The 23309-nt window shown below is 35.7% G+C and overlaps 1 protein-coding gene across 2 annotated transcripts in view; it reads right to left on the bottom strand.

Moving 5' to 3' along the window:
* The window catches only part of pik3r6b (phosphoinositide-3-kinase, regulatory subunit 6b), a 34152-nt gene extending 14463 nt beyond the window's left edge, over positions 1-19689 (bottom strand). Inside the window, exons 1-7 of one of the 2 annotated variants that reach the window (XM_036589765.1) lie at positions 19500-19689; positions 5827-5916; positions 3970-4074; positions 3691-3782; positions 3030-3098; positions 2704-2836; positions 1585-1654 (exon numbers count right to left, since the gene is read on the bottom strand). In XM_036589765.1, coding sequence (XP_036445658.1) covers positions 1585-1654; positions 2704-2836; positions 3030-3098; positions 3691-3782; positions 3970-4074; positions 5827-5839 — 482 coding nt within the window. In that variant the 5' untranslated portion in view covers positions 5840-5916; positions 19500-19689. Of the gene's footprint in view, positions 1-1584; positions 1655-2703; positions 2837-3029; positions 3099-3690; positions 3783-3969; positions 4075-5810; positions 5917-19499 lie in introns of both variants that reach the window. The other variant, XM_036589766.1, reaches the window with a different exon arrangement.
* Between the last annotated feature and the right edge of the window lie 3620 nt (positions 19690-23309).

Here is a 23309-nt window from a genome sequence, read left to right on the forward strand (position 1 = left end):
CAAACTTCAAAAAAATTAGGCCACCGAATTGTCACCATCAGATAAACAGTACTTAAAGCTTTCATCTTTGAGAGAGAGGAGAAAATCAAGCTCCACTTTTGCTTAAGATCTGAAAAAATCCACAGGTGTTTCTGTCCATCCTTCCACTCTGAAAAGACAACCCAGCACTTTGAGTCTGAAAGGATGTATTACTGTCAAGAAGCCACTACTAAGCAAAATATACAAAGATTGGAGAAAACTTACACCAGAACACCAAAATCTTGATGGAATGAGTCCAAATTTGTAATTGTGATTACTTGAATTGTGAGAAGCAGAAAGTGCAACCAACTTCTGACTGAACTTTGGAAAAACATTCCTGCAGATTTCTTTGTAAAACTGAAAGCAGGCAAAAAAATAAAATGAATGCTGTAATAAAGGCAATGGTTGAATACTAAATGTTAAAATTATGCTCAGTATTGGACACTGTTATTTCAACATTATTTCACCAAAGTACTTGTGTGTAGGTCTAGAATACTCTACCAAACTCTGCTGATGGATGTAGATAGGCTGAGAAGATCTATTAAAGCTTTTAATGAACCAAAGAAGGATTAAAGAAATGACAACATGGTTGAAAATGGAATTTCATTTCAACATGGATTATATTTAAACATAGGCATAATAATTCAATTATTCCAAAAATATGTAAAAATACATTCATAGTAGAGATGTACATGAAGGATGTTGTAAGGCAATATAGTCCCCAAAGAAAACTTCTTTTTTCAGATTTATCACTATTTTACCATCATCAGCATTACCTACAAAGCTCAGACAGCATATGTAGGTTCACTGGTCTATTAATATTAATGCCAAATGTATGTGCAGAGATGCTGAAGACAGTGATTTATTCATGTCTAAGCATGTTATGCTATCTTCCTTCGATCAATAGCACTGAAACCTTGAGCTGCTTGCTTGCATGCATGCCACAACTGCAGGAGAAAATGCACTGGGTGTAGAATGAGGACACAAACTGAGTCACTCTGATCTTATCACTGACGCATACAAGTAAAATGACATTTCAATTCTCACCTATCTCACTTCTTTTTATGAACTTCACTCAATTTAGTTTTATTACTGCCCACATTTCCTACTTCCATGTACAAAAACACTTGCATTAGTCACCTAACCGGTACAGTGCAGGAATCAGTTTATATTGTTAATTTACTTGTTATTCTGTTTACCTTGTTCTGATGACAAAAACCTCAGTAATAAAAATAAATAAGATACAGTTGTGTGCAGGTGTTTGAGTGCCCTTGTTCTGCTGAGTAAAAACAAGTTAACACTTTCGTACTGAGAACACACTGCTGCACATTTTGATTATATAATTATAATTATAATAATATTTTTTTCTCAAAATGTTAAACTCAATAGAAATTGTGCACAAAAATGTACAAAAAATAAAAAAAACACGTAATTTATGGGTAATTAGACTTTTGCATCAGACTCTACAGGCTTTCTACAGGCAGATGAAAGACGAAATGGTGAATGATGAGATAAAAGTATAGAAGAATAAACCCAATAAAAAACTAAGACTGGTTAGGCTGTTACCTTTCACGAAGGGGATAGTGTTCATTCTTTAGGCTGTGCTCAGCAATGACTCGCCTTTGATACAAAGCACCTGCAACAAATCAGACAGTGCAGGTGTTATACCACTGCATGTACAACAATGTGGATGTGCTAACTGGGAAATACATCCTCCATTTTTTGTATAATACATAAATGAATACATTTGACTGCTACAGTTGTGCATTGCATTGGGTTTCTAGTTTAAAGAGCTATACTATAAGCACTAGACTATTTTACTTGTGGCACGTTGAAACTAGGCCTGTTGTAAACAACATCAACAACAATTTGCCATTATGCTAACATTAGTTTAATTATATTATTATACATAATTATATTAATTATACATAAAAGATTTTAACAGTATATACAAAATAAAGGTATTATACTGATTTTGCCAACATTCTCTAAAGCTCACCTGTTTAAGCTTTCTTTCACAGTCCCTTAAGATTTATGTACTAAAGAGATTAGTGTGAGGAACAAACTTCCAAGTATAATCTAATTATTTTGGCATACTGGGAAGTTCCAAGACAGACAAATTAAATTACACTGAAATGTCCAACAGGTTTGAGATATTAACTGGGTTAATATGCGGTTCAAACTCTAAAGTGCTGTGTAATTGTTTTGGACTAAAGTGATACTACGTACCCAGTTAGACTGTATAGTTACTTACATTTTATCCAAGTACTTCAAACAGCAGACTTCTAAATTCTGATGTCATTTGGCCCTTCCAACCTGCCACGCTTATATATATATATATATATATATATATATATATATATATATATATATATATATGAGTCTATTTATTTTTCACTTGTTTGAGTAAAGGAAGCCTTCACACACTCCCACTTTCTATAGTGTTCTAAACTATGTTTAGTGTTGTGATCTGGGTGGCCTTGCCGCCTAGCAGCTCCTGTGCTGTACCAATGATATGGCTGCTGTTAATGTTATGTGCACAAATAGCTGTGAAAAAAGGTACATTATTTCAATTTAATGTCTCATTGAAAAACCATCAATAATACGAAGGATGTGACAGCACATCAAGGATCTGGTAATGTATTGATACACCATCATCTCAGCTGAAATTGCTGAAATGATTACCTGGTATGTTGCGCTCCATTTTCAGGACTTTAGCATAGTTGAGGCCTATAGAGCAGTAAGGCTCAGGTAGTGTAACTAGCCGATTCAGGCAGACATAAATCCTCTCGCTTAGGTCGTCTGGAACATGTGCAGACTGCCAAAAAATGCAAAAACTGATAAGCTGCATGTTTATCAGGCAACAAACAAACATCTGTTTTCTTAGTTTGGCAAGTTACTGGAAAGTCAACACGAAAGACAAAAACAAAACGTGATTATACAACAAGTAATGGTATGTAGTTTTTGTAGTTTTGGCAGGAGCTTTTTTTAAGACTAAGAATGAAACTGACCTGAATAACTGTGTAGGCCAATGTATGCAGCAATGGGATGATACGAATTTTGCAGTCAATTCTCTCTGCCTGAAATAAAAATAGTTCAGCCTACACAGACACTCTGAGAACAGATATACAGGTGTACAAATATACATTGTTTTTTCTGCTTCATCTGTTTCTCTCTGGTTATCTATAATTACAGCAGGCAAACTATGGACATTTGATGTAATGGAAGGTTTTACACTATGATACAAGGCAGAGGCGGAGAACTCCAGGTAAATAAGTGGTCAGTTGAATCAGGCCCATTTGAGCATGAAAATGACCAAACTGCGCACAACATTGGCTCTACAGGACTTGAGTTGCCCACCTCTGACATATTATTGGCTTAGAATCATAGGATTCTTTTTTCATTTGGTGCAATTTTAAAATATTGACAAAATGTCACTTTCAAAACACTTATGTGGTTTTATATCCTAACAAAGTCAGTGTCTTGTGATATTTTGACTGCTGAACATTATAATCATACATGCAGAACATTAGACATTGTAAAATAATTAGCAGTTGGCAAAAGCTAATAATTTTTTGTTACTTTTTGTCAATTTTACATTGTTTTACTAATTTTATTTAAAAGCTCTATGGTCAAAAGAAAGATTAAGGGGCTGATCAGCTTTGGTCTTACCTTTTCAAGCTCCTTAACAAGTACTCTCAACATAGAGATACTAATAGAGGGACTGTTCTCCACCTTTTTATGCAGAGTCCATCTCAGCATTCCTTGACAAAAAAAGGATATGTTGACACACAAACATTCTAATACAATCCACTGTTGAGAGAACAAGAAGTGTTGTTTTTGTTGTTACATTTCTAGGTTATTCACATTATTATTATTAGCCGTATCATTTTAGTTATACTATGTTTTTAATTGCCAACTAACTTTGTGTTAAAGAGAATTTAGTGGTACCTTTATTACAGGCTGAGCCGGCCTGAGTGTCAGTTTCCAATTCTCTGAGGATGGCATGAAGACGGCGATAGAGGTTGGACTCTACAGCTGATGACATACCAGCAGCTGCAAAGAGAGTTAGGTAACAGCAGGGTTAGTTGGCACAGTTTTCATTTTCAACTGTATATCCTAGACATGCCATACATTAGGAGAACCCAGCTAGCAATAAATGCTGAACTTCTTAGCTAAAAAAACAGGCACTTTCAAAGTCAGAAAATATTTACTGGAATTAGTGCACGGGGTTGGTTGGCACATGTTATGGTGATGGTTGACACAATGTTAACAGTCTATAGCTTAAAAAATAAAGCAACAAATTGAAATAATTAGAGCTTTTAATTTAAACCAAACCACAAATGCAAACACAATTCCAAAAAAGTTGGGACAGTTGATAAAATGCAAATAAAAACAAAAAGCTTTTTAGAATATTTTGGAACATTTTTTAGGACATATGCTCATTCCAAAATTAATGCTTGCAACACGGTCCACAAAGTTTTTGACAGAAGCAGTTTAAACCAGGAACATTGTGAAATGTTCGCAAGACATCTTAAACAGGTGAGGCAATCATGCTTGGGCATAAAAGGAAAACACAAGAAAGGCCTAATTCTTTTTTGAGTGAAGATGTATTTTTCAAAAATTTATCAGCAAAAAATCCAACAGTTAAAAAATTATGTTTCTTAACCAGGGATTGCATGGATTTTAAGTACAGTGCATAATATGGTCAAAATAGTCAGATAATCCAGAGACATCTCTGTGCTTAAAAAAGGTCAAAAAATACAAATTAATGAACATGACCTCCGACCCCTAAGTCTGCACTGCAAAAACTAGCATGCTTCTGTGATGGATATCACAACCACAAACCATAATCATTCCTCACCATTTGATGCATCCACACATACAAGTTAAGACTGTACTATGTTGCCCTCTAGACAACATCTTTTTCAGGAACCTCCATGCTCATTTTAACATGACAACACCAAGCCACATTCTGCATGTGTTACAGCAGCATGGCTGCATATTCAGAGAGTGTAGGTGCTGGACTGGCTTGTCTGCAGTCTAAAACTGTCTCCTATTGAAAATGTGTCTTATTAAGTTCAAAATATGACAACAAAGACCCAGCATGTTTGCACAGCTGAAGACATGTATAACAGAAGAATGGCAAAAAAAAAAATCCACTTTCAAAACTGGATCAAGTTGTGTCTTCAGTCCCCAAATGTTTATTATGTTGTTAAAAATAAAGATAATGTAACACAATTGTATGTAATGTTTTTTGAATTTATTGCAGGCATCAAATGTGGAATTGATTTACAGTTCATAAGGTTAGGCATCAGATATTGTGTTCTTCTCAACTGTTTTTAATTTATTACACATCAAACAGGATTTACAAATCACTGCTTTCTGTTTTTATTACCAGTTCATGTACTGTCCCAACTTATTATTGGGAATGGGGTTTGTATAACATTTAGTGGTAACCACATAGTTTTTTGACTTTGGAAACTTTGGAATGTTATTTTATTTTCATCACTGGCCTGTGCTGAAGAGCAATAAAAAGAACAATAAGAAGAAAATACAACTGGGTTACCAATTTACATTTTTGTTTTCAAGTCTATATGAAATCATTATATACAATCTTTTTTCCTATTTAGTGAATAAAACATTGTCTTGTTAAAGGTTAAGGTAAAATAAAAGTTAGATCTCTTCAAATAATAATAATCATATTACAGTTTACAGATTAGATTAGGCCCATATGGTCAGGAGACAATTTGGTCAAGAAAGATATTAGTGCGGGACCCTGAAGGGCTTACCCATTATTTCGCATACCTGTTGTCTCCATCAGGGTTCTGATGCTTAGTAAAAGCTCCACATGACATGAAGTACATGAGTCACACACTGGCACAAACGACTTCACACCTGTGAACAGAGAAAACAGGAACATTTGGGTTTCAGAGAGCTCATGTGGTCTACTCACAAGTACAGCAGCCACAGCAAGCACAGTAAGCACTGTAAGCGGGGTAAAGACAGTAAGCACAATAAATGTTCTACAGATCCTGTGTGAACATCCACTTTTCGCTTTTCATTGTAATTGGCAGTAAAAGGTTATCTAAAAATGAATAGTTGACTAAATAGAGACACAGTAAGTATATCAGTGAATACCAGGAAAGAAAGGACAGAAAGTAACACAAGCAGAAGGAGCCTTCGTGTCTTTACACAGGAAACTCTGCAGAAGATGGTGACAGCCAAGTGGTAGAGGAGGGGTTTGTGTGTGTGTGTGTGGGGGGGGGTGTAGTTCGCCTGTTCAGTCATTTTAAAATGCGAAATATGTAACTACATATCATTGCTGTCCAAAGAAAAATAAGTATCTGCAAAAGAATTATTTTACAAGAGAGAGCAAAAACATTCTTTCTTCTGTAAAGAGATTTTATTCCAAGCGATGGAACATTTCTTTGGGCCATTCACCATGAAAGTTTCACACAATGTAAAAGGACAGCTGCCGTGCTCAAATGATACAGAAAAATTAAAATCAACTAAAATGAAGATAAATGTGGACAGAGACAATATATGTAATACATAAGTATAAAAGCACAGCAAATATGGCATTTTAAAGTCAAAATCATAAGTGATTTGATGTAAAATAACCAGTTCAAAAGAAATTTCTAGAGTTAAAATTATTTACAGTGGTGGTGATAGGAACCTGACATCCACAGCATTTAATGCCTCTAAAAACCAAAGTTTATACACAGAATGGTTCTGAATGTCAGAAGGTACATGTGGGGCCTTATACAGTAAAAGAGTACCCAAGCTTTTTTTTCCAGGAACTTTTTTGCTTAAGTTCCAGGAAAAGAAACATATTTTTTCTGATTTGCTAATATTTTACCATTATCAACAATGCAGGACATGACTTACCAAGATGACCCTTATGACCCTAAATGTGCCTAAATAGAGTTTAACCCTTGTGTGGTGTGGGGGCTAAGAGACCCATTTTCAATGTTTACCAAAATAAAAAATGATGCGATTTATTATTTCAACCTCAGATTCTTTGGCCTTTGCTCATTTTCTGTAAAGAACATAAAAAAATAAAACATTTTTAGTGACTTCACACTGTTCACCCCCTACACATTTATATTACACATGTTTCGGTTAACCTGCGGGGAACAAAAGTGTGGAGGTGCTGTGTCCCTCCACTCTGTTCTCCTCCTAAATGGCCTGCTGTTAGTATGTGTGTCTGTCTGTGTGTAAATGTTTTTGTATATTTGTGTGTGTGTGTGTGTGAGGGTGGACAACATGGACAGGCTGCTGACTGGCTACAGCTGCTAAAAGAGAACCGTACGCTGGCCACTTGTGATATTTTAAACATCTGGTATTTTTACATAAATTGTTATGGTTATGATTTAAAAAACCAATAATGCAATGGATCCACCAGACCCACTGAGTAACAAAAACATGAACACCACACAAGGGTTAATTACTGTTTAGTTTAGTGTTCTGCGAAGGTTTGGGTGCCCCAGCCCCTATTTTGTTATTTCTAGGTGAAAATAAATACACATCCTTAACAGAGAACACACTTCTGTACAATTTAATGTACAATCACTGTTTATCTGCAGCAAAAAATAATAAAACATAATATGTGCAAAAGTTATGGCACATTTCATGTTTTTTTCCCCTCTATTTTAAACTTTTGCATACAAATGTATATTTGTGCTGTAGACATTGAGATCCCTGATTCCTATCAGCACCACTGTAAAGAAATTAGAGCATGCAAATTTCTCTACAATGCAACATTCCCTTTATTCTCTTTAACCCCTAAATCCTAGGGGTCTGTATGTGGTACACACTTCAGTTCTTCACTTTCAAAACTATGTTACTGATATATTCATTTCATAATAGGTACAGAATATTCCTTTAGTTACTGCAGTGACATTCAGTTGTAGCATTTTGTGCTGTACAATTAAAGCTTGATGGAGGTTATACTACATACTATAATTGATAGAGATGCCCTCAGGCTTGCAGCTGGGGGTCTCTTATTTCACAATTAGACTTCTAATGAATTCATGTCCCTAATAAAGGAAATATTCTAATGAGGGAACCAGTTGGACAGGTTGTGCAGTGGTCTCCAACCCTGGTCCTGGAGAGCTTCCTTCCTTCAGAGTTTACTTCCAAGCTGCATCAAACATGCTGCCCCTCCCTTACCTACCGCTAATACACCTGATCCATTTAATCAGGAAATTCTAGAGAAGTTAATTAACTGGAGCAGGTGTGGCAGATTGCGGTCAGAACTAGACTCTCCAGGACCAGGGCTGGAGACCACTGCTGCAGAGAGTGAGGCCTTTGATGAGCTGGGCTGCAGCCCATTAGCTTACCACCTTAAACACATAGTCTATATATAGACAGCAAGCATGAGAAAATACTGCACAGGCAATGCATACAACAGTGTATTCTAAACAACACATGCTACATAGACAACATGCGTAAGACCAAACCTGAGCATAAAATGCTTATAGTTTATATACAATATAAATATGATAGAGGCCTCTTTCAGTTATTATGCTTCTGAACTGTGGAACTCAATTCTACCTTTTATTAGACAGTCAAGCTCAGTGCTCACTTTTAAACATTTGAAAATATAATTCTTTAACTTAGCACTTAATTCTCCAGGGTATATTTTGGTTTTTCCATCTGAATTTACATGCCCAAATCATAAAGTTCTTTTGTAAAAGCTTCCCTCAAATTAACAGAAATTGCGTTTTATGAACATAAACATATTGCTATATGCTTACAATTCACTGCTGAAAGCCAAAAATCTGCTTCTTTTATTATAAAGTTTTAAAATTACATTACCCATCTATTTGACTGTAAAGAAAACACCCACCTTTTGAATGTAGCTTATGAAATATGAAATTTATGAAGTAAAGAATACAACGAGGTGTGTTTCGGAATCACTGGTGGTTCCACAGAGTTAAAAAGGTTGAAATTCTACGTCTCTTTGGTCTTTATCATTTCAGTTTGATCTGTGTCATTGTCTTATATAGTTTAAAATTTATACTCATAGTTTCTTTTGTAACTGTTAAGTTCTATCAGTTGTCTGTAAAGCACTCTGAGCTGCCACCAGTATGAAAAGTGCTCGATAAATAAAGATATTATTGTTATATTTAAATACAAACTATATTACATAAGATCCAATAAAGGTGAAAGCTATTTCTTCAATACAGTTGTATGCAAAAGTTTGAACACCCCTGGTCAAATCACATGTTCTGCTGATTTTTTAAGTGACAATATGTTAAAACATCCTATACAGAGAACAGACTGAAATATAGATTGTTCCAGAAATTTGTGCACAATTTCTGTGAAATGTAAATGTAAAATGTGGCATAACTTTTGCACAGGCCGCAATGTGTCTAATTCAGCAAATAAACAGTAACTGTGTATTAAAATGTGCTAAAGTGTAAAAGATGTGTATTTTCACTTACAACAAAAATAGCAAAACAGAGGCAAATGGTGCCCATACTTATATACACAAGTCTGTATACATCCAACAACCAAAAACAGTAATCAAATTGTTTTTAGGCACATTTAGGGTCATGTTGAAATAAAAAAGCATTAGGGTCACCCCCCCTCATGTCACAGATGTCCATTAAATAATTCAAGCAAACATTTCCATTTAATTCATTCAACTGTGCAAAATTTATAAGCTAGTTTTTTCACCTTTTTCAAAAAGTTCTCTCATACATTTTCCAAAGCAAATCTTACATATAGAGTTTTACTGCTTACAGAAGGACTGAGCTGAGCTGAAACATAACTAGGTGTAAATACACAGCGGAAATTAAAATTTCACCCGCACACTTAAAAAGATGGTTCTTCAAAAGTTCTTTAATAAATGTATAGCACCAAAAAAGGTTCTGCTTTTGTTATAATGTCAAGCTTGTAACATTATAGGAACTGTTTATGGTGCTATATGGAACCTTTTTCAAAAAGGTTCTTTGTAGAGTCATATACAACACATTATCCATTGTTCTGAAGAACCATTACTGCACACCTATAAAAGATAGTTCTTCAAGGATGCTTTAGTAAAGGCTTTGGTTATATTTAGAATGATGGGTTTTATTTAGAACTACTTAAGCATTAAATGGTTCTAAATATAAGTACTTTATGCGTGTTAATATATATGACGTGTTCCCACAAAGCTCCCACATTTGGCCCAACACCTCTGACTTAATAGTTTCAGGCTTTACAGGGCATCTTGCAGCAGTGCATGCACATCATATTTTAGCATATTTTATTTCTCCGGACTAAGTAATGCTACTTCTTTTAATTTTGACAAAAACTCTTACATAGTTTTGCACCTTTAATAAAAGTTTGAATAAGTATTTACATCAAGACGATCGAGCAAAAAGCCTTAAAAAAGTCAGAGCAACAATAAGGTTTATGTTTCCTGAACCAATGTAAAGATTTCTTTCTGAAAAAAAAAAGAAGATATTATGGTGTCGGCACAAGCTGCACCGCCATAGGAGCTTGAGAGGCATGGCAGAAATGTTGTTATAGTGGTGAAGTTTTTATGTCTTGCATGTGTTTTGCTGGGTTGTGCTATGGGGGGAGTGGGTAGTTATGTGTTGTCTACCATAAAGAGAAAACTTATGGCTAGAAGTGACCTTCCCTGCTGTCTTGCTGTGTTCGGTCAGTGCTGGGCCGGCAGTTTACCACTTGTTGCCTGTTCAATAAAAGAGCATTTGCATGCATCTACAATGTTTCCTGTGTCTTATCCTACCGCACAGTATGTTAGATGAACGATACCTAATGAGTCCATTCCAAATTCTTGTGCCAACTCATCATCCCGAGGTGAGTCAGCTGTATAAATGTTTGGTGATAGTGTCATAATACTACATTAGGTAATGTTAATTATATTAGATTGATTAAATTGTTTTATTTAAAGGAATAGAGTATTACACATTGTACTTTGCATAACATCAAACCATCAGCCCATTTGCAAAAATCTGAAGACCACCACTTTCACCATTTAAACTCCATAATGTACAAATATCATCAGTCACCTGGCCTGTCTTTATCACATCAATAGTTATAATTAGCATATGTAGTACAATGTATATATCCTGCATTAAATGACCCAATGGTGAGTATTTTTTAGTTTTGTGGTAAGCAGCTGCTTAGGGCCCTATGGCCACCAGGGGGCCCCGTAACAACTTCTGGTTTATTCCTGTATCATTACACGGTCTAAAGCACTATTTGGACAGGATCAGTTTCACACTGGGAAGTGGGATGATACAAGTTTAACACAGGATGTCTGTAATGTTTTTGATTACGTTGCATGGGATTAGAGATCTTGGTATAAGTGACAGAGGTGGGAGTGGTTACTCGATTTACACACAGGCTTTACTCCAGAACAGATTTTATTCTGTTTATCCTTACCAACTCTCTTGTTGTCTTAAGCATGATGGCACTGTGCCATTAGCAATGTTATTAGCTTGAGAATTCACAGCCAACAGTCAACATCACCACATAAAACATCAACACATAAAATCAACCAGAACATATCACCTTGATTTTAGCTACAGAGGAGACAAGTAAGCACCTCTTTGAGTGCCTCCATACTTAAGAAACATCTTGAATCTTAAATATGATGGCATTTTACCAACATATCAATCAACTCAGGATTTATATAATCTGCGGTAGTTTCTCTGTAGAAGGTTAAATGCGCCTGAACCTTTACTGATGCAGGAGTGCACAGTATGTGACTGACAACAATAATTTGGACAGAATTAAAATCACTGAGAAACACTGGTAAAGCCAGATCTTTGAGGTGCTTTCCATCTAAAAAGAACGTAGGCATCCAGACCCAAAAATGGAAAAAAAGAGGATGAGGAGAAAAAGCTTAAAGTTATGTTTTGATTTTTGTGGTGTGAACATGATGACGCTTGTTTTGGCTTGTAGTTAGACGACCAGAAATAGTAGATCAGGGATCTGTCTAACAAAGCAGTTCAACTTAGACCAAGTTTCTGACTGAATTTCAGCTTCACAAAACCAAACAAACACATATGCAGTAACTCATTTTACAACAATGAGAACAATTTTCTCTGTGATTAATCCAGGTTTAGATACTCAGACTATGAGTAATCCAGGTTTAGATACTCAGTATGTGACTAAGACAGGTTTAGATACTCAGACTATGAGTAATCCAGGTTTAGATACTCAGACTGTGATTAATCCAGGTTTAGATACTCAGACTGTGATTAATCCAGGTTTAGATACTCAGTATGTGACTAAGATAGGTTTAGATACTCAAACTATGATTAATTCAGGTTTAGATTCTCAGACTATGGTTAATCCAGGTTTGATACTCAGACTATTATTAATCCATGTTTACATACTCAGGCTTTGATTAATCCAGGTTCAGATACCCAGACTGTGATTAATCCATCTTTAGATTCTCAGGCTGTGATTAATCCAAGTGTAGATACTCAGGAGGAGATCCTGGTTTAGATTCTCATACCTTGTTAAATTCAGGTTTAGATACTTAGGATGCGATTCATCCAGGTTTAGATACTCAAGCTTTGAATAGTTTTCATGCATGTATACCTGAAAGTGTGCTGTTTACGCCGAATCATGCAAATCATGCAAAACATGAGGAGGAATTGCCAAAGACAGAAAAAGAAATTATACTACTTAAACATGTAGAAAAAAAGGCATTTATAATGTTTAAAAGCAAATCGGTCATCAGTGCCACCAGGGTTAGACTGACCTAAAGTTAGCCAGGTCAGTAAGATGCACTGCATGTTGAGACAGAACCCTGAATCCAGAATGCTGAGAAGGTCATCTGTAATCTAAACTAACTTATTAGAATAGAAAACAAGCATCTATTTATCAGCAATACACAATTACCCAGCTTTTTAATTTATATATTTTAGACAGCTTAAGGTAGACAGTGTCTGAACATATGAAGGCCCAGTTTCGAAGTGAGCAAAGAGCAAGCAGTATGACAGCATTTTCTTCAGCTTAGAAAGTCACTCATAAAGAATGACCAGACATTGTAGTCTTTTACAGAGGCTAAGGTAAAATAGTGAAGTCAAATACACTCAGGGGCAGCACTATAGTCTAGCGCTAGAAGTTTCAATATGAAGTTTCCAACGTTCAAGTGAACATCTAAGGCTTGCTGGTCATTGACTAGTCTTTAACTCTGCTTGCACTTTTGCTGTTCACAACTAAACATGCTGCATTTTAGTGACATGCAACGCGATCACACCAGTTGCATAGGCAAAAATAAAATATTGGGTAGGCCTGTGAAAAAGTGGGCAGACCAACTTAGAACAGATAGACACAGTTTCCAAATGTGCTATGTCCTGCTATGTCATAACATCAGGTTATAACCTACTGCTAACAGCAGTGCAGTCATCACCCTACCTATTCCAACATTTTCATTCTATACAGATACAAAACAATAGCAATCAAACAGAATACTGGGTTCACATAAACAAAGCCAATATTTTACTAGAAAGCACACATCTGCTCACCACAGGCACAGCTTTTGCTGAATGAAGACAAAACTTTGTTAAAATCAATCAGACAGCTGAGATGTGCAAAGATGAAGAAAAACAACTTAACATCCTTGGTCAAGGTTACGGCCACGACAGGCATGAAAAATATGTCTTACATTTGATGACTTGATCCATTTAAGTAGACTTTTGCTTAAGCATTTTAACAGTACATTTTAGCTTTTGTTGCTAGTTCAAGAGCACTGTAAATATCAAATTCACAGACCATTGATGACAATGACATTATGAAAATTTGTGTTTGGCTTTCGATGTGTAAAAAACAACATACTCTCTTCTATCAGGGATGGGTTCTCACTTTTACACGTCCACCAGGTAGATGTTTTGACCACAGTTGAAGCTACACATTCAAACACTGACGCACGGTTAACCGCTTGAAGCAATGGCGGGTAGCGACAGCTGCTAAGCAGCGATTCGTGGGCTGAGAAAACAGCACTCACAGAAAACTAATCAAATGTCTTTATCTTAAAAAATGCAGGTTAATAAATATTCTGGGTTGGCCTGTGATTAATCATTGCAGTGTTGCGTTGGTCCTTGTAGCTGTAAAGACAAACACAGGCTATGGTGATAAACTCTTGAGCACCCCTAGCACCTACCTGGCACTGTGCCTGAATACACTATTAAAAACTTACTCAAAACTGAAATGGCTGACTGCAAAGTATTCAAAAATATATGCATACATGATAAGTAGTCATCAAATATTTAGACGGTCTGATGTTCTAAATACATACAGGGATTCAAATTTCAGATCTGATAGGGAGAATGGAGATATTCTGCAGTACAAATGCAAAATATAGTCATATGCAAAAGTCTGAACTAATTTCAAATTTCATGTTCTGTTGATTTTCGAAGTGAGAAAGTTAACACATCTGCAACAGAGAATAAAATGAAATATGGCAATTCTGTGCACCATTTCTATTTATTTGCTGAGTTTAACACATTGACTAAAATATAAAATGTGCCATAACTTTTGTGCAGTCCACATTTAACTCATTTTACTAATCAACAAAACATGCAATTTGGGCACCCTTGGTCAGTTTTTTGTAGACACACAAACACATTACTGCAAAAATTTGGCAACAACACTGCAATAATGTATGGGACAATGCTGCTTTCGTGCCAAATGGGAGCTCAGAATTTTCCAACCAGGAATCTCCTAATTTTCCTCTTCAAAGCATTCAGGCAACTTCAGCTATTTAAGGTTGAGGGAAATATAGAGGCTCACAGCACGCTCGCCCTTGTTTGGCCGCTGAAAGCTTTTAAAAGAGAGCCATTTTCCTAGTGCTTTATTTATTTTTACAGGAGACGTAGGCTATGAAAATTCAGCATTAATATACGACTGAAAAGCATAGAAGTCTTAAGCCTATAATTATAACTATGTTTGTCGACATCATACATAATTAGCATATGAAAACAGAAAAACAGAAACTCAAAAGTTTGTTTAAAAAGCTTAAAGCAACACAATGTAAGATTTGGGGATTTGGAGACCTCTCTGATGGAAATGTGTAATTGCATGCAACATGCAGAAGAACATTTTGGAATAACAGTTGTGCTTCGGACCCCCACAAGTGGATGAATCTAACTTTCGCAAGCATGTTAAAAGAGTACTGAAAGAGAACTCTGGCCAAACGTGATGAGGGATGTGTGCTCTGAGGATCTAAGTGAATTATTTACAATTACCATCATATCCTCATCATTATTAAGTTGATTTTGCATTTGAGAGCGAAACAGCGAGTTGGACCTTTTTGAGCCTATGTGTGCATGACGTTAATACGTAAAGATGTATGATGTCCGAAAGACTCCCACCAAATCAGTCCTGGTACCTCTGACTTGTACATAATTATTTCAGGCCTTACAGGGAGACTCACAGCGTCGCATACACACCATATTGTAGCGTGTTCTGTTTTCTCCATACTGAATAATGCTATTTCTTTCAGTTTTAACAAAAAATATTACCTAGTGCTGCTTTAAATCACATTACTACTTCTTGTTCTACAGGCAACGGCATGCTGAAATTATGTCACGGAACAGCAACTCAGAGAAGTCAGAGCCCACAAGAAACTCTGACTTTCCGAAAAGGAATTATGAGTTGGAGGGACATTCAAATGGATTTTACTCCACATAAATGCAGCATAAGCTTCAAGTGAACCTAAATGCCTTGTACATTGATTTGCACTGTGAAGTATTTCATCATTGCAGGTTTTAAAACATTGGGAACTTCATGCAATACACACACATCTTTGTTGGTGACTATGAATTTTAAACCTTTTTTTTCTGTTTAGTTTGAGACCTCTGTGTGGAGGGGCTAATCTAACTACCTCACAATAACAATGAAAACTTTGCCTTAAAAGGTGATAAATGTTAATAATATTCACAAAATATAGGAATTACACTTACATTTACATCTATAGAGTCATCATACTCTACAAAGTATTATTTTTATATTTTTAAATAGTAGCAATTGTTTAGATGGTGGGCTTAAAGGGTACACTGTCATGGCTAAACCATATGCATGCTAAGACATTCTGCTTCAGAAAAAGAAGGTTAGCTGGGGAAATAATAAATGTAAATCTGCCTTATTTGTTTCTAATAAAGACAGTCAAGAAGATTTTTAAAATTATTTATCAATTATATTTTTGTGTATTGCAGGAAAAAACTCATTTCTAACTTGACACTGCAGACCTTAATAAGCCCACTAACCCATTTCAATAGCTTTTGTCAACAGAGTTTAAATGGAAGCCTAATGTCTACAGTCTTGTGCAAAAGTTTGGGTGCCCTGGTCAAATGACATGTTTCTAAAAGAAAAAAAAAAGTTAAAAGATCCTCTATAGAGACACACTTCTGCACACTTAATGCTCAATTACTGATTATTTGCTAAATTTAACATACTGGGAAAAAAAATCAACATAAAATGTGGCCTGTGAAAAAGTTATGGCACATTTTCTATGTGTGAAAATCCCCACAAGTGGATGAATCTAACTTTCGCAAGCATGTTAAAAGAGTACTGAAAGAGAACTCTGGCCAAACGTGATGAGGGATGTGTGCTCTGAGGATCTAAGTGAATTATTTACAATTACCATCATATCCTCATCATTATTAAGTTGATTTTGCATTTTAGAGCGAAACAGCGAGTTGGACCTTTTTGAGCCTATGTGTGCATGACGTTAATACGTAAAGATGTATGATGTCCGAAAGACTCCCACCAAATCAGTCCTGGTACCTCTGACTTGTACATAATTATTTCAGGCCTTACAGGGAGACTCACAGCGTCGCATACACACCATATTGTAGCGTGTTCTGTTTTCTCCATACTGAATAATGCTATTTCTTTCAGTTTTAACAAAAAATATTACCTAGTGCTGCTTTAAATCACATTACTACTTCTTGTTCTACAGGCAACGGCATGCTGAAATTATGTCACGGAACAGCAACTCAGAGAAGTCAGAGCCCACAAGAAACTCTGACTTTCCGAAAAGGAATTATGAGTTGGAGGGACATTCAAATGGATTTTACTCCACATAAATGCAGCATAAGCTTCAAGTGAACCTAAATGCCTTGTACATTGATTTGCACTGTGAAGTATTTCATCATTGCAGGTTTTAAAACATTGGGAACTTCATGCAATACACACACATCTTTGTTGGTGACTATGAATTTTAAACCTTTTTTTTCTGTTTAGTTTGAGACCTCTGTGTGGAGGGGCTAATCTAACTACCTCACAATAACAATGAAAACTTTGCCTTAAAAGGCGATAAATGTTAATAATATTCACAAAATATAGGAATTACACTTACATTTACATCTATAGAGTCATCATACTCTACAAACTATTATTTTTATATTTTTAAATAGTAGCAATTGTTTAGATGGTGGGCTTAAAGGGTACACTGTCATGGCTAAACCATATGCATGCTAAGACATTCTGCTTCAGAAAAAGAAGGTTAGCTGGGGAAATAATAAATGTAAATCTGCCTTATTTGTTTCTAATAAAGACAGTCAAGAAGATTTTTAAAATTATTTATCAATTATATTTTTGTGTATTGCAGGAAAAAACTCATTTTTAACTTGACACTGCAGACCTTAATAAGCCCACTAACCCATTTCAATAGCTTTTGTCAACAGAGTTTAAATGGAAGCCTAATGTCTACAGTCTTGTGCAAAAGTTTGGGTGCCCTGGTCAAATGACATGTTTCTAAAAGAAAAAAAAAGTTAAAAGATCCTCTATAGAGACACACTTCTGCACACTTAATGCTCAATTACTGATTATTTGCTAAATTTAACATACTGGGGAAAAAAATCAACATAAAATGTGGCCTGTGAAAAAGTTATGGCACATTTTCTATGTTAGGTCCAACGTGTTAAGCCTAGCAAATAAAAAGAAACTTGCAGAAAAATGTCATATTGAAGTTTATTCCCTGTACAGGATGCATTAACATAGTTTCACTTAGAAAATCAACAAAACATGTCATTCCAACGAGGACGTTTCAATTTTTGCACATAACCCACCATGTATGCAACATAGTGGCGCAGCCTCAGACGAGTTAAAATGAGTTAGACTCTAAAAAAGTGATGTGTTAAATAACAACACACTTTCCTGTGTTACCCATTTTCACACATTTTGGGTCATGTTGTTTTCTGTTTTAATACGTTTTGTGGCGAAAGTAACACAAACCGTGTAGTCCTAAACTGACAGAACGTGCTATTTTTAATACATCTGTTTATGAGTGTACCGAGATTGTCTTTTCTTCGCCATTTACATTGTTAACTCTAAACATGACAGAATGTGAAATCTAATTCACTATATATGTTAATAAACATTTTTATTGCACTTTTTAAGCATGGCTGACTATACTTAAGCATAACAGTGCCTGACCTATGGCCATGGTTTTAAGCGAGAGGCCTTCATCGTGTTTGAAGTTGTGCTGTGAGTAAAGCAGAGTTTGCAGAGTGGGTTCCACTTCTTCAAATAGTCTTTGTAAATGTGCTCCCACACAGAGGATTTTTACTGCATTTTTTCATGTTGTTTTCATGCTCTTCAACACCCAGCATAGACTGATGCACAAAAATAAGGCTTTAGACTAGTAGACTGTTAATGTTACGATTAGTCATCTACCTGACTTAGAGAGTCCAACTAATATGGATAAAGTGTTAAAACCTTTTATCAACAATGTAAAATGTATGTTGTTCATAATAATGATCAGTTAATGTTCAGTCAATGAGCTTTTTTTCTGAAATTAAACAACGACGGGTCCCCTTTAAAACTAGCCCAGACTTTTCGTCTTTTCTCTTCTTTATTTTATTGTTATTTTTAGAATAAATAATCTCTTCATTACATTACAAAAGAGACTAATATTTCATTAGTATGAGATGCATCACTAAAACCTGAAAAATATTCATTATAAATGTGTTTACTGACCTTTAGCTGGGCTTAGATTTTACCCATAATGCATACAAAGGCCTACAGCTGTATAGCGTCAGGTTCCTTCAAGATTTTAAGTGATAAAAGAAGTGTTGCCAATAATTAAAAGATAAGATCTAAGCAGTATAAGCAGATAAGCAGTCTTCTTTGGCTTTATTGGAGGCATGTCAGGCAATCAGTCTGTAAAATGTTTGTTGTCAAATAAAATTGTTGTTGCTACTACTACTGCATTGGTACCTGACCTTAAATGTAAATAAATAAATAAATAAAAAAATAAATGAAACTGTCACAACATAAGCAGCCATACTTCTATAGTTTTCCACATGATTTATTGTCGATGCGTTCACTGTTGAGGAAAAGCAACAAGAAATGAAAAAGGTTCTTATGGTTCAGTGAAGACCCATAAGTTTAAAGAACCACCCATTGAAAGAGCCCTTAAGTCCTCTGCAGAACCTTTCTTGGCAACTTTATCTTTACAAGTATCAATGTGAGGTACAAAACAGAAACGTCTCACGTACCTTTGAAGAAGCAACGATGTCTAATTCAGATCCAGCAGACTTCGAATGCCGTCCTCAGCACAGCTGCCAGTAAGCGGAGCCTCGCTTTGAGGTCACTGTCAGTAAGCTTTTCTCTTCCTCATTAAGCTACTGTGTCTGTGTGAAGTTAGCATGAGTATTTCTAGAGGTGGTGGTGGGGGGAGACATGAACTTCGCTGGTGTCAATCAAAGTCTGCAAGCGACACGCATACATACATACATATGAACACGAACACCCTCCACTTCCTATTCTCTTTTTTTACAAGGTGCAACAATGGGTTTCCTGTCTTCTAAATGTGTGGGCGTATGTTGCATGGGCTGACATATTTTTAGGCTGAAATTTAAGCCTTTGAAAAGCTAAAAGAAGTCCCTCAAAACCTCAAGGCCTTACTGAGTTGTAAAAGATAGCTCTGGAGAGCCTCCCTGCCTTCAGCACGCTGAACAAGTGGTAAGCAAAAATATTAGGATCAGTGTATGCTCATCCAATCGTTGTGTGAAAGCATTGTTAGTATAGTAGTATGGCAGTAATCAGGAATGGACCACTGACCAGGGCACTAGGGGCCAGCACCCAGGGGCCTCTGACTGTCAGGGGCCTTGGCTTATGATTTGGTATAAGTGAATGAAGAAGTGAAGAAATCTTACTTCAAATCTTAATGCAAAAAGCACTGTTACAATGTAGACACAACGAGATGCCGCACATTAATATGGCTAATTTTGTTTATTTTTCAAAAGACTCTTGTGCTCAGGGTCCTTGCAAGACCATGATCTATCCCTGAGAATGCTAAAAATATGAATAATGATTTTGAAGATGGCAGTTTCTGGCAGTAAATGAACTGAAAAGAACTAAACAAACCCACAAACACCAACTACTGCAGAACACCCAGTTGAAAACATACTTAAAAAGAACTCACTGTACGTCTTAGCCTCACTAAGGTCGCTTTGTGCAGTAGACCAATCGCAGACAGGGGGAGGTATAAACAACATGTGATTTGAACATGTTTTGTAAGCAGTGCACACAGCACCATACAAACTCAAATTACTGCAGCGTTTGGGCCAAAAAGACATTGAGCCTCATTCACCAACCGTTTTAAAGAAGAAATTTCTTTTTTAGAACCCACTTATGCAGTTTTTACCAAGATTCTGACATTCACCAATGTTTTCTTATTTAGGATTTGTTATTAAGTAAGAACACAATCTACACACAGTCGAGAGAACTAAGGTACCAACAACTCCGCGATTTAAGAAAATGTCATGAATCTGGCATAGGCTTTTTCTTAGGAGCTTTCTCAAGATTTAAGAAAAAAGATATTGGTGAATGAGGCCCTTTGTTTTTCTTAGAAACTTTTCCTTTGAGGCGTACTTACTCCACTGTAGATAAATAAAATCTAGCCCTAAATCTAACCTTAACCTCAACACAAAACCTAAACCTAACCCAACATTCAGATCATTTGTCTTTTAAAACATTAGGTTTTGAAAAGGTGCTAATATGTACCTTTCGTTTGGGAAAAAACCCTTATTTAAGGCGCACAGTTGGACCTTTGTTGTACTTTTGAGGTACATTTACATTGTTTATACCTTGATGAACAAAAAATGTACCTGCACAGAGCCTTTTTTCTGACAGCGTAGGGAACGATCAAAATTGAGGTTAATAGTTATTTGCTCCATTTAAATCTGTACTATTATTTGATTCATTAGAACAAACATTACAGCAAAAATATTGAGCCCATATCCATTATATCCAGTACGTAGCTCATCATTTTCTTGACGTCTCTTTAACAGCAAACAGCTTCTTTTTTAAGTTACATTAAGTTACTTTAACGTAAAACTTACAAGCATCTTTCAGAAAACAGCATTTCTGAAACGGTAATAAGAAGAAACAAAAAGAAGATGTTTTAAATGTAATGTAAATGAATGTGATTTGATGTATGTAACTTTCTCCCAACAATTGACTGACATAGTAAGTTCAGCAAATAATATGTTGAACAAGCATCCATGAATGCCCTCTAAAACTACAACCATGAATCTCACTGCGTAAAAAACAACATGGAGAAAAAATTTGTGACCCAAATTGGCTTATATGTCTAAGGCATAGGTTTTGTGGTGAAGGGACTGGTTTTGTTATATGCTGTCCATGACCTCCATAGCCCTCTAAAAACATTTTTACCAGCTGCCCTGGTAATAAATGGGGCTTTATTCCTGGGTATAGGAATCTAGTAACACATGAAGAAGTGTGATTAAAACTTTATTGGAAAATTTGAACAATCATTAGGTTATTTAGTAATAGAGATAGGAGGAACTGAAACCATGGGTGTTTTCCAAGGTAAGTAAATGAGAGTAAATATGTGGTGAGAGTTATTAGAGGATGTGGTCAATGAATGTACAAAAGCTCTCTCTTATACAATATAAATAGTATTTATGATCAGCATATTTTTGTGGAATTGACAAAGGTAGAGGACAGCATCCACCCTCCTCTGATCAACAGAAGCTGTATTATGGAGATGGACATATATATTTTTAGATATTTGAAATACATTCCAAACACTAAATTGTGTTTCAGAATATATTGCCATATTAACCAAATATATTTAGAAATGTATTTATTTTAAAATGTATGGGCACATATTACACATAGTAATGTACCATACAAAAATAAATGTATATAAATGTTTTTACTAAATACATTTGAAAATGCATGAAAATAGCCAAAATACTTGTCTAATGCACTTTACTGTTTGGAATACCTTTTGAAATGAATTTTGTATTCCAGTATTTTAATTTTAAATATTAGCAAATGAACCTTTAACATGGCAAAAGCAAGTGTTGTAGGTATTGATACACTGTGAAGATGCAGTTATGATTTGATATCTTGTTTATTTGAAATACATTTTGTGAGCACAGTCTTACCGTATACATACATGGTTAATGCAAAGTACAATGCAAAACACAGTACCATTCAGTAAGTACCATTTCGTTATATCTGTAACCTTTAGTAAAACTACATACAACTGAAAAAATACAACAACAAAAACATATAAATGCATATATATGTATTTTAGGCCATTTTCATACATTGCAAAAATATATTTGATAAATGCACTTGGAATATATATATTTTTTCATATATAAAAGTTCCTCTCACTACTACTACTATTTGTAAGAATGCCTAACAATGCCTAATTTGTAAGAAAGCCTAACAAGCAGGAGAAAAGATCCACCTCTCTTCCAACCCCATACATCTCTCATCGGCCATGGTGTGACTGCAACCGATATACTGCTGAACTTCACTCAGACGGGTGTTTCATTCACCCACTACTCAAACTATTCCACACACAGCTATAGACCATGATATTACGAAATCAAGTGAGAGAGAGAGAGAGAGAGAGAGAGAGAGAGAGAGAGAGAGAGAGAGAGCAAGAAGGCACGGATTTGACATAGACACATTCTTTCAAATAAAAAGGAATCTACACTGGGGCTAAAAGTATGTGGACATCTGACCATCACATCTATAAGGGATTGTTGGAAGTCCCATTCAAAAACCATGGTTGTTAATACGGAGTTTTCCCCCCTTTAATGCCATAATGGCTGTGCAGGCCACTGGAGTAATTTTAAGGACCTCACTTTGTGCACAGGAGCACAGTCATGCTGGAACAGGAAAGGGTCTTCCCCAAACTGTTGTCTTATAGCTGAAAGCATGTAATTGTCTAAAATGTCTTTCTGTGCTCTAGGTTTAACATTAGCCTTCACTAGAACTAAGGGGCCCAAACACTGAAAAAACGACCATTATCCTCCTCC

This window comes from Colossoma macropomum, unplaced genomic scaffold, assembly GCF_904425465.1.
Source record: "Colossoma macropomum unplaced genomic scaffold, Colossoma_macropomum, whole genome shotgun sequence".
Taxonomy (NCBI): Eukaryota; Metazoa; Chordata; class Actinopteri; order Characiformes; family Serrasalmidae; genus Colossoma; species Colossoma macropomum.